The sequence below is a fragment of the Oncorhynchus mykiss genome, chromosome 9 (genome assembly GCF_057628025.1).
Source record: "Oncorhynchus mykiss isolate SJ-2025 chromosome 9, ASM5762802v1, whole genome shotgun sequence".
NCBI lineage: Eukaryota > Metazoa > Chordata > Actinopteri > Salmoniformes > Salmonidae > Oncorhynchus > Oncorhynchus mykiss.
In genome coordinates this window covers 12514457-12527092 of record NC_143030.1, presented here as the reverse complement: position 1 = coordinate 12527092, position 12636 = coordinate 12514457, and the positions used below count along the sequence as shown (strand labels likewise).

The 12636-nt window shown below is 49.9% G+C and overlaps 1 protein-coding gene across 2 annotated transcripts in view; it reads right to left on the bottom strand.

Moving 5' to 3' along the window:
- LOC110532908 (actin-binding protein WASF3) overlaps nt 1-12636 on the bottom strand; it is a 97819-nt gene that overhangs the window by 39643 nt on the left and 45540 nt on the right. For both annotated transcript variants that reach the window (XM_036987274.2, XM_036987273.2), the window contains exon 3: nt 10154-10288. In XM_036987274.2, coding sequence (XP_036843169.1) covers nt 10154-10288 — 135 coding nt within the window. The remainder of the gene's footprint in view (nt 1-10153; nt 10289-12636) is intronic.

Here is a 12636-nt window from a genome sequence, read left to right as displayed (position 1 = left end):
AAGAGGGAAGAGGAGGACAGAGAGGATGGAGGGAAGGAGAGAGAGAGAGAGAGAGAGAGAGAGAGAGAGAGAGAGCGAGAGGAAGGAGATAGAGAGGAAGGAGATAGAGAGGAAGGAGATAGAGAGAGAGACAGAGAGAGATAGAGAGAGAGAGAGAGAAAGGAGATAGAGAGGAAGGAGATAGAGAGGAAGGAGATAGAGAGAGAGAGAGAGAGAGAGGAAGGAGATAGAGAGGAAGGAGATAGAGAGGAAGGAGATAGAGAGAGAGAGAGAGAGAGAGAGAGAGAAAGGAGAGAGAGAGAGGAAGGAGATAGAGGAAGGAGATAGAGAGATAGAGAGGAAGGAGATAGAGGAAGGAGATAGAGGAAGGAGATAGAGAGGAAGGAGATAGAGAGGAAGGAGATAGAGAGATAGAGAGGAAGGAGATAGAGAGGAAGGAGATAGAGAGAAGAGAGGAAGGAAATAGAGGGTTAGAAGGGAAATATGTCAGAATGTTTCAGCCCATAGAACAACCCTACCCTCCTCATCCCTTGAATCATGCCCAGAGAGGAGTGCTTTGTCTGCGCTACAGTGTGGCTGGAGGCCCCGTGACCTGGAGGAATGGATAATGGAGGAATCTGTCACGACTTCCGCCGAGGTTGGCTCTCCTGCCTGTTCGGGCGGTGCTCGGCGGTCGTCGTCACCGTCCTACTAGCCACCACCGATCCCTTTTTCGTTTGTCTGTTGGTTTTGTCTTATTAGTTTCACCTGTGTGTATTTTAGTTTAATTAACGTCCTTATATGTAGTAGGTTGTCCCGCCCTTGTTTTGTGCGGGATTGTTTTGGATTCATGTATTTTGGGTTAATACGTGTGTGTTATTTTCTCCGAATATATTTTGATCCTGTGTTGGATTATTTCACCCTGCATATTTGGGTTGACCGTGTTTGGTCTTCGGAGAATAAATAACTATCGACTCACTGTAACCTGCTCTCTGCGCCTGATTCCACCCACCTTGATATTACGTGACAGAATCCCGCACCACCCATGGAATCAGCAGGAGCAGCCGCGTCTCCTCTCCCATCGATGGAGGAGAGAGTCCTCCACCACACCAGCGTGCTTCATCGGATTGGTTCTGCCATGGACCAAATGATGGAGAGGATGGATCGATGGGAGAGGAGTGGTCTTCCCACATCATCGCTAGCACCCCCTTCTCCAGCACCTCCTGTTCCTGCGACCACATCGGGCTCCGGGGCTCTTCGGTTGACACTCCCACGGGAGTATGACGGAACGGCGGCTGGGTGCCAGGGTTTCCTCCTTCAACTGGAACTATACCTGGCTACCGTGCGTCCTGCTCCCTCTGGAGAGGAGAGTGTGAGCGCCCTCGTCTCCTGCTTGACTGGGCGAGCCCTCGAGTGGGCCAACGCAGTGTGGAATGGTCCGGACTCGGCGAGGGATAATTACCCAGAGTTCACCCGCCGATTCCGAGCTGTTTTTGACCATCCACCAGAGGGTCGGGCGGCGGGTGAACGGCTGTTCCACCTGCGGCAGGAGACGAGGAGCGCACAGGACTTCGCTCTGGAGTTCAGGACCTTGGCCGCAGGAGCAGGATGGAACGACAGGGCCTTGGTCGATCATTTCAGATGCAGTCTCAGGGAGGACGTCCGCAGGGAGCTGGCATGTCGGGACACCACCTGCACACTGGATGAGCTCATTGACTTGGCTATCCGTCTCGACAATCTGCTGGCTGCCCGCGGGCGTTCGGATCAGGCCCTGTCGTTTCCACTTCCCAGCCCTCCTGCCCCTATCCCTATGGAATTAGGAGGGGCAGCTTCCAGGGGGACCGGAGGAGGAGTGTCCTCCTGCACCAGTTGTGGTCGACGAGGGCACACGTCAGACCGGTGCTGGAGGAACTCGTCTGGGAGTCGGGATGGCAGGCGGAGCACTGCTCGATCACCCCAGGTGAGTAAGCACCAGACTCACCCAGAGCCTCCTGTCGGTCATGTGTATGTATTGACTTCTTTCCCTGGGTTTTTTCCCTCTCTACAGCATAAGGCGCTAGTCGATTCAGGCGCAGCTGGGAATTTCATGGATCGTGGGCTTGCGTTAAGGCTAGGGATTCCCCTGGTGTCGTTAGACCAACCCTTCCCCGTGCACTCCTTAGATAGCCGACCATTAGGGTCAGGAGTGATTAGGGAGGCTACGGTGCCACTGGACATGGTAACGCAGGGGGATCATAAGGAGCAGATTAGTCTGTTCCTTATAGATTCACCTGCGTTTCCAGTGGTGTTGGGGGTTCCCTGGTTAGCTCAACACAATCCGGTGATTTCCTGGCGACAGGGGGCTCTTAAGGGGTGGTCAGAGGAGTGTTCAGGTAGGTGTAGAGGAGTTGCCGTTGGTGCGACTACGGTGGAGAGTCCAGACCAAGTCTCCACCGTGCGCATTCCCTCTGAATATGCCGATTTGGCTATCGCCTTCAGTAAAAGGAAGGCGACCCAATTACCACCTCATCGTCGAGAGGACTGCGTGATAAACCTTCTGGAGAACGCTGCACTTCCTAGGAGTCACGTGTATCCATTGTCCCAGGAGGAGACGGTAGCGATGGAAACATACGTTGCTGAATCGCTGAGACAGGGGTACATTCGGCCCTCCGCATCACCCGTCTCCTCAAGCTTCTTTTTTGTGAAGAAGAAGGATGGAGGTCTGCGTCCGTGCATTGATTATAGAGGTCTAAATTCCATCACAGTGGGGTTTAGTTACCCACTACCTCTCATCGCTACGGCGGTGGAATCATTTCACGGGGCGCGCTTCTTCACAAAACTGGACCTGAGGAGCGCGTATAATCTGGTGCGTATCCGGGGAGGAGATGAGTGGAAAACTGCATTTAGTACTACATCTGGTCATTATGAGTACCGCGTCATGCCATACGGGTTGAAGAATGCTCCAGCCGTCTTCCAATCCTTCGTAGACGAAATTCTCCGAGACCTGCTCGGGCAGGGAGTGGTAGTGTACATCGATGACATCTTGATCTATTCTGCCACACGCGCGGCGCATGTGTCTCTGGTGCGTAAGGTACTTGGGCGACTGCTGGAGCATGACCTGTATTGCAAGGCGGAGAAATGTGAGTTTTTCAAGCAGTCCGTTTCCTTCCTGGGATATCGTATTTCCACCTCTGGGGTGGTGATGGAGGATGACCGCGTTACAGCCGTGCGTAATTGGCCGACTCCGACCACGGTGAAAGAGGTGCAGCGGTTTTTAGGGTTTGCCAATTACTACCGGAGGTTTATCCGGGGTTTTGGTCAGGTGGCTGCTCCCATCACCTCGCTGCTGAAGGGAGGACCGGTGCGCTTGCGCTGGTCAGCAGAGGCGGGCAGAGCATTCACTCGTTTGAAGGAGCTGTTCACCAATGCGCCCGTGTTGGCGCATCCGGACCCCTCTTTAGCGTTCATAGTGGAGGTGGATGCGTCCGAGGCTGGGGTCGGAGCCGTGCTGTCCCAACGCTCGGGCGTGCCACCCAAGCTTCGCCCTTGTGCTTTCTTTTCGAGCAAGCTCAGCCCAGCGGAGCGAAACTATGATGTGGGGGACCGGGAGTTGTTAGCTGTAGTCAAGGCTCTGAAGGTGTGGAGACATTGGCTTGAGGGGGCTAAACACCCCTTTCTCATCTGGACTGACCATCGTAATCTCGAGTATATCCGGGCAGCGAAGAGACTAAATCCACGTCAGGCTAGATGGGCTATGTTTTTTACCAGGTTCCGGTTTACCCTCTCATACCGGCCAGGCTCCCAAAACACCAAAGCCGACGCGCTGTCCCGCCTCTATGATACTGAGGAGCGGCCCGTTGAGCCAGCTCCCATCATTTCACCGTCATGTCTCGTGGCACCGGTGGTATGGGAGGTGGACACGGAGATAGAGGAGGCCTCACGGTCAGAGCCGGCCCCCCCCAACTGTCCAGTGGGAACTCAGTACGTACCGAGGGGGGTCCGGGACAAGCTGATTCGGTGGGCTCATACTCTCCCCTCATCGGGTCATCCTGGCATTGAGAGGACAGTGCGGAGTCTGAGAGGGAGATACTGGTGGCCCACGCTAGCTAAAGACGTGAGATTTTATGTCTCCTCCTGCTCAGTGTGTGCTCAGAGCAAGGCTCCTCGGCACCTTCCTAGAGGGAAATTACAACCCCTCCCCGTTCCACAACGGCCGTGGACACACTTATCGGTGGACTTTCTTACCGACCTTCCCCCGTCCCAGGGAAGTACTACGATCCTGGTCGTTGTGGACCGGTTTTCTAAGTCCTGTCGTCTCATCCCGTTGCCCGGTCTCCCTACGGCCCTGCAGACTGCTGAGGCCTTGTTTACCCATGTCTTCCGGCACTATGGGGTGCCTGAGGACATCGTTTCTGATCGGGGTCCCCAATTCACGTCCAGAGTATGGAGGGCGTTTATGGAGAGACTGGGGGTCTCGGTCAGCTTAACCTCAGGTTTTCACCCCGAGAGTAATGGGCAGGTGGAGCGCGTAAACCAAGATGTGGGCAGGTTTCTGCGGTCCTATTGCCGGGACCGGCCTGGTGAGTGGGCAAGGTATGTTCCCTGGGCTGAACTAGCCCAGAACTCCCTACGCCACTCCTCAACTAACTTGTCTCCTTTTGAGTGTGTGTTAGGTTACCAGCCGGTCCTGGCCCCATGGCATCAGAGCCAGACCGAGGCTCCTGCGGTGGAGGAATGGGTACAGCGCTCCAAGGACACCTGGAAGGCCGTTCAGGACTCACTACGGTTAGCGGGCGAACGGCAGAAGAGGAGCGCTGACCAGCACCGCAGTGAGGCCCCCGTGTTTGCACCGGGGGACAGGGTCTGGCTCTCGACCCGAAACCTGTCCCTCCGCCTGCCCTGTCGGAAGCTGGGGCCGCAGTGTGTGGGGCCGTTCAAAGTCCTGAGGAGAATAAACGAGGTGTGTTACAGGTTACAACTTCCTAGGTATTACCGTATTAACCCCTCGTTTCATGTGTCTCTCCTCAGGCCGGTGGTGGCTGGTCCCCTGCAAGAAGGTGAGGTGCCTGAGGTCCCTCCGCCCCCCCTGGACATCGAGGGGTCCCCGGCGTACACAGTTCGGGGCATTCTGGATTCGAGACGCCGGGTGGGGGGCCTACAGTACCTCGTGGACTGGGAGGGGTACGGTCCGGAGGAGAGATGCTGGGTTCCGGTGAGGGATATTTTGGACCCTTCTCTCCTGAGAGATTTCCACCGCCTCCACCCGGATCGCCCAGCACCTCGTCCTCCGGGTCGTCCTCGAGGACGGTGGCGGCGCGCTGCGGGGGCCGCGCGTCAGGGGGGGGGTACTGTCACGACTTCCGCCGAGGTTGGCTCTCCTGCCTGTTCGGGCGGTGCTCGGCGGTCGTCGTCACCGTCCTACTAGCCACCACCGATCCCTTTTTCGTTTGTCTGTTGGTTTTGTCTTATTAGTTTCACCTGTGTGTATTTTAGTTTAATTAACGTCCTTATATGTAGTAGGTTGTCCCGCCCTTGTTTTGTGCGGGATTGTTTTGGATTCATGTATTTTGGGTTAATACGTGTGTGTTATTTTCTCCGAATATATTTTGATCCTGTGTTGGATTATTTCACCCTGCATATTTGGGTTGACCGTGTTTGGTCTTCGGAGAATAAATAACTATCGACTCACTGTAACCTGCTCTCTGCGCCTGATTCCACCCACCTTGATATTACGTGACAGAATCAGCAGTATGATCACAGCAGATGAAGGGTTACATCTAGCAGGTCCTAATCTCACGTTTCCTATGTAATCCATATGTTCCTCCTATATCTCTTTAGGTGTGTGTGTGTGTGTGTGTGTGTGTGTGTGTGTGTGTGTGTGTGTGTGTGTGTGTGTGTGTGTGTGTGTGTGTGTGTGTGTGTCTGAAACTAGGTCTCACAGTCTCACGTCAGAATTGGACGTTCATCCATGTTTCTCAAACTTTAGATTTCTAAATTCTTCCAGACGGTTAAATATAGCCCTTAACTCCGAATGGTTAAGGTTAGGCTTAAGGTTAGGCTTAAGGTTTGGGCTTAAAACAAAAATGTATCACTGGATTTGAACCTTTAGACCCAGAGGCAGATGTTTACACCAATCAACCATCAGAACCTTTTAGACCCAGAGGCAGATGTTTACACCAATCAACCATCAGAACCTTTAGACCCAGAGGCAGATGTTTACACCAATCAACCATCAGAACCTTTTAGACCCAGAGGCAGATGTTTACACCAATCAACCATCAGAACCTTTAGACCCAGATCAACCATCAGAACCTTTAGACCCAGATCAACCATCAGAACCTTTAGACCCAGATCAACCATCAGAACCTACTGAGTGGACCGTTTCTCCCGCCGTCCACAGACCTGGATGGATGTTGAATACTGATTTACATCACGGGTGACCTGGCTGGTATCTGCCAGGGTGTGTTATATGAGATCGACACACATAAACACTCTACACAGATATGCACCCTCACAGACACACTCTCTCTCCCTATCTTGCTGTCTCTCTCTCTCTCTCACTCTCTCTCTCTCTCTCTCCTGCTGTCTGTCTCTCTGTCTATCTCTCTATCAGTCTCTCTCCCTCTGTCTCTCTCTCACTGTCTCTCTCTCTCCTTCGCTCTCGCTGACTCTCTGTCTCTCTCTCTCTCTCTTTCTCACTGTCTCTCTCTCTCTTTCACTCTGTCTCTCTCTCTCTTTCGCTCTGTCTGTCTCTCTGTCTCTCTCTCGCTGTCTCTCTCGCTGTCTCTCGCTGTTTCTCCCTCTCTCTGTCTCTCCCTCTCTGTCTCCCTCTCTCTGGGTAGGGAGAGGAAGGAGTGAGGGGGTAGGGAGAGGAAGGAGTAATGTATAGCAACATTAATCTCATATCCACTGTGGTTTTAATATATAGCAACATTAATCTCATATCCACTGTGGTTTTAATATATGGCAACATTAATCTCATATCCACTGTGGTTTTAATATATAGCAACATTAATCTCATATCCACTGTGGTTTTAATATATGGCAACATTAATCTCATATCCACTGTGGTTTTAATATATAGCAACATTAATCTCATATCCACTGTGGTTTTAATATTGTAACGACCCTGGGTTTATAAACTCTCTGAGTCGATAAAGTGCCGGACCTCGGGTTCGAAGGTCAAGGGTTCGAGACCTGCTCCCTGCTGTTTCATTACAATATAATTGTATTTGTTAAGCACCTTCAAATGCAATATCCTCACTGATTACACACACACACACACAGACTCTGAGTTTCTCATCAAAACTCTGATTGAATCTGACTGATAGCACCGCCTGAAATACTCTTTTAGTCAGTGAGTGGCTCATTACAGAGTAACTAAACTAGACTGTAACAGAATCAGTTGTAAGTCAAGAGACTATTGACTTCAAAACAGTGTCAGACAGACAGACAGACAGACAGACTTCAAAGTGGACCCATACTGAGATCTTAAAGTTTCTCTCCATCTCTCCCTCCTTGTCCCTTTCCATCTCTTCCTACCACCTCCTCTCCCTCCCTCCCTCCCTCCCTCACTCTCCATCCATCCCTCTTTCCATCCTGCCTCTGATGTTACCCCATGTATCCTTGAAGACGTCTGTCCCTATGTCTGTCTGTACGCCTATTAGGAGGAACCACACACGTGTACGCACACACACACACACACACACACACACACACACACACACACACACACACACACACACACACACACACACACACACACACACACACACACACACACACACACACAGAGAGAGATATGAGAACAGCAGGAGGCTCATCTTTTAGTGATTAGCAGAGCCATTAAAGCGATACTGAGGCTATTCTGGGGAAGCAGCTAAAACACACACACACACACACAAACACACACACACACACACACACACACACCTGGTTTGTCCGAGGGTCACACAGTTGTGAGTACATAACACACACAGAGTGCTAAACCATCACATTGACAATCTAACTCCCTGTCTGATGCCAATACAGTGCTACTCTATGGGACTGAAGGTACAATGCATTCCTATGGGACTGAAGATACAAGGCATTCATATGGGACTGAAGATACAATGCATTCCTATGGGACTGAAGATACAAGGCATTCCTATGGGACTGAAGATACAAGGCATTCCTATGGGACTGAAGATACAATGCATTCCTATGGGACTGAAGATACAAGGCATTCCTATGGGACTGAAGATACAATGCATTCCTATGGGAGAGAGACATATACCACCCTAATAGCACATAGTATGTTAGACATGGACAGACAGACAGACAGACAGACAGACAGACAGACAGACAGACAGACAGACAGACAGACAGACAGACAGACAGACAGACAGACAGACAGACAGACAGATGAGGTGAGGAGAAGAGAAGAAGAGAGGAGAGGTGAGGAGAAGAGAATAGAGAAGGAGAGAGGAGAGGTGAGGAGAAGAGAAGAGAAGAGAGGTGAGGAGAAGAGAAGAAGATAGGAGAGGTGAGGAGAAGAGAAGAGAAGAGAAGAGAAAAGAAGAGAGGAGAGGTAGGGAGAAGAAGAGAGGAGAGGTGTGGAGAAGAGAAGAGAGAAGAAGAGAGGAGAGGTGAGGAGAAGAATAGAGGAGAGGTAAGGAGAAGAGAAGAGAGAAGAAGAGAGGAGAGGTAAGGAGAAGAGAAGAGAGAAGAAGAGAGGAGCGGTAAGGAGAAGAGAATAGAGAAGAAGAGAGGAGAGGTAAGAAGAAGAGAGAAGAAGAGAGGAGAGGTAAGGAGTAGAGAAGAGAGAAGAAGAGAGGAGAGGTAAGGAGTAGAGAAGAGAGAAGAAGAGAGGAGAGGTAAGGAGAAGAGAAGAGAAGAGAAAAGAAGAGAGGAGAGGAGCGGTAAGGAGAAGAGAAGAAGATCTCAGGTGATCAGCTCAGAGAAGAGAGGTATGGATAAGAGAAGAGAGGTGAGGAGAAGAGAAGAAGAGAGGAGAGGTAAGGAGAAGAGAATAGAGAAGAAGAGAGGAGAGGTAAGGAGAAGAGAAGAGAGAAGAAGAGAGGAGAGGTAAGGAGAAGAGAAGAGAGAAGAAGAGAGGAGAGGTGTGGAGAAGAGAAGAGAGAAGAAGAGAGGAGAGGTAATGAGAAGAAGAGAGGAGAGATGAGAAGAGAAGGGAGAAGAAGAGAGGAGAGGTATGGATAAGAGAAGAGAGGTGAGGAGAAGAGAAGAAGAGAGGAGAGGTAAGGAGAAGAGAAGAGAGAAGAAGAGAGGAGAGGTAAGGAGAAGAGAAGAGAGAAGAAGAGAGGAGAGGTAAGGAGAAGAGAAGAGAGAAGAAGAGAGGAGAGGTGTGGAGAAGAGAAGAGAGAAGAAGAGAGGAGAGGTAATGAGAAGAAGAGAGGAGAGATGAGAAGAGAAGGGAGAAGAAGAGAGGAGAGGTATGGATAAGAGAAGAGAGGTGAGGAGAAGAGAAGAAGAGAGGAGAGGTAAGGAGAAGAGAAGAGAGAAGAAGAGAGGAGAGGTAAGGAGAAGAGAAGAGAGAAGAAGAGAGGAGAGGTAAGGAGAAGAGAAGAGAGAAGAAGAGAGGAGAGGTGTGGAGAAGAGAAGAGAGAAGAAGAGAGGAGAGGTAATGAGAAGAAGAGAGGAGAGATGAGAAGAGAAGGGAGAAGAAGAGAGGAGAGGTATGGATAAGAGAAGAGAGGTGAGGAGAAGAGAAGAAGAGAGGAGAGGTAAGGAGAAGAGAAGAGAGAAGAAGAGAGGAGAGGTAAGGAGAAGAGAAGAGAGAAGAAGAGAGGAGAGGTAAGGAGAAGAGAAGAGAGAAGAAGAGAGGAGAGGTGTGGAGAAGAGAAGAGAGAAGAAGAGAGGAGAGGTAATGAGAAGAAGAGAGGAGAGATGAGAAGAGAAGGGAGAAGAAGAGAGGAGAGGTATGGATAAGAGAAGAGAGGTGAGGAGAAGAGAAGAAGAGAGGAGAGGTAAGGAGAAGAGAAGAGAGGAGAGGTAAGGAGAAGAGAAGAGAGGAGAGGTAAGGAGAAGAGAAGAGAGAAGAAGAGAGGAGCAGTAAGAGAAGAAGATCTCAGGTGATCAGCTCATTCCTCCTGAATCCAGTGTGTGTGTGTGTGTGTGTGTGTGTGTGTGTGTGTGTGCTCATACCTCCTGAAACTCCACCCCCCCCCCCCCCCACACACACACACACACACACCTTCTTCCACGGTAGAGTCTAGCTGTGTGACTTTGACAGCCAGTAGGTCCACTCTCTCCTGGAGGCTGTTCATTCTCATGTAGAAGCTGTTGGCTTCGTTGAACAGATCCCCAAAGATGTCCTCTGCATAACGACCTGCAGGGGGGAGACACGTTAATACACACACTGTAGACACACTTGAGTGAGCACCACACACACACACGTATAGACGCCCACACAGGATAATAGACAGACACACACACACACACACGTACGCACACACACACATAATAAAACAGAGCTTAATCAAGGGGCTGGGATTCTGTATTGTCTCTCTGCAGGGTGCCTCCTATAGAGCTGCTGGCTGACAACCAGTGGAGAGCAATACATTACGCTCTGCCTGCTCCAGTGTGTGTGTGTGTGTGTGTGTGTGTGTGTGTGTGTGTGTGTGTGTGTCTCCACGTCTAATTGTCCAGGGACCCTGCATATCCCCAGTTGAATATATTACAACACAGATGAAAACAACAGCAGCTCCTGTAACATTGCAAGGTTCCTGTGATGTCATTGACTGGATGTAACGGAGGACGACTCCCTGTTATACTTCATATCGACACACAACACATTAATCATGCACTTGCCACTTCCTACTGACGCTCATTCTAACTGCAATCCCTACACGGAGCACAGTAACAACGACAGGTGAACAGGTGTGTGTCTTAAAGTGGCGAGAAGCTTCTAGAATATTCTAGAATATCCCCAAAGGAGAACCATTAGACCACAAACCACAATAACAATGTGTCCTAACTCCAAGGGCTGCTACACTCGGGAGTTTGTGTTAGCAACCACTCTACTTTTGTAGCGACTGGCTTTACGCCGTTTTAGAGGTTGAGCTAAGTTTTAGTGTGGCTCTACTGTAGAGATGGGAATACAATAAGCTGACCCTCTGACCCAGACACCTAAAGATAATACTAATCATGCTCTGTAGCTCCTATTGGATAGCTGAGTCGAGTTAGCGAAAAAAGGCTGCCTCCACAAGAGAGGACATTGTAAGAACCAATCCTGCAGAGTTTATTTTCTACATTTTATTTCACTTTTATTTAACCAGGTAGTCTAGTTGAGAACAAGTTCTCATTTACAACCTTGCGACCTGTCCAAGATAAAGCAAAGCAGTGCGACACAAACAACAACACAGAGATACACATGGAATAAACAAACATACAGTCAATAACACAATGGAAAGGTCTATCTATATACAGCGTGTGCAAATGAGGTAAGATAAGGGAGGTAAGGCAATAAATAGGCCATAGTGGTGAAATAATTACAATTGAGCAATTAAACACTGGAATGATATATCTGCAGATGAGGATGTGCAAGTAGAAATACTGGTGTGCAAAAGAGCAGAAAAACAAAAGCAAATATGGGGATGAGGTAGGTAGTTGGTTGGATGGGCTATTTACAGACGGGCTGTGTACAGCTGCAGTGATCAGTAAGCTGCTCTGACAGCTGATGCTTAAAGTTAGAGAGGGAGATAAGTCTCCAACTTCAGTCATTTTTGAACATTTTCCAGTCATTGGCAGCAGAGAACTGGAAGGAAAGGCGGCCAAAGGAGGAATTGGCTTTGGGGGTGACCAATGAGATATACCTGCTGGAGGGTGTGCTACGGATGGGTGTTGTTATGGTGATCAGTGAGCTGCGATAAGACGGAGCTATGCCTAGCAAAGACTTATAGAGGACCAGGAGCCAGTGGTATTGGCGACAAATATGAGGCGAGGACCAGCCAATGAGAGCATACAGGTCGCAGTGGTGGGTAGTATATGGGGCTCTGGTGACAAAATGGATGGCACTGTGATAGACTGCATCCAATTTGCTGAGTAGAGGGTAGGAGGCTAATTCGTAAATGGCATGCCGAAGTCAAGGATCGGTAGGATAGTCAGTTTTACGAGGGTATGTTTGGCAGCATGAGTGAAGGAGGCTTTGTTGCGAAATAGGAAGCCGATTCTAGATTTAACTTTGGATTGGAGATGCTTAATGTGAGTCTGGAAGGAGAGTTTACAGTCTAGCCAGACACCTAGGTGTTTATAGTTGTCCACATATTCTAAATCAGAACCGTCCAGGGTGGTGATGCTAGTCGGGTGGGAGGGTGCGGGCAGCGATCGGTTGAAAAGCATGCATTTGGTTTTACTAGCGTTTAAGAGCAGTTGGAGGCCATGGAAGGAGTGTTGTATGGTGTTGAAGCTCGTTTGGAGGTTAGTTAACACAGTGTCCAAAGAAGGGCCAGATGTATACAGAATGGTGTCGTCTGCGTAGAGGTGGATCAAAGCATCACCCGCAGCAAGAGCGACATCACTGATATATACAGAGAAAAGAGTCGGCCTGAGATTTGAACCCTGTGGCACCCCCATAGAGACTGCCAGAGGTCCGGACAACAGGCCCTCCGATTTGACACACTGAACTCTATCAGAGAAGTAGTTAGTGAACCAGGTGAGGCAATCATTAGAGAAACC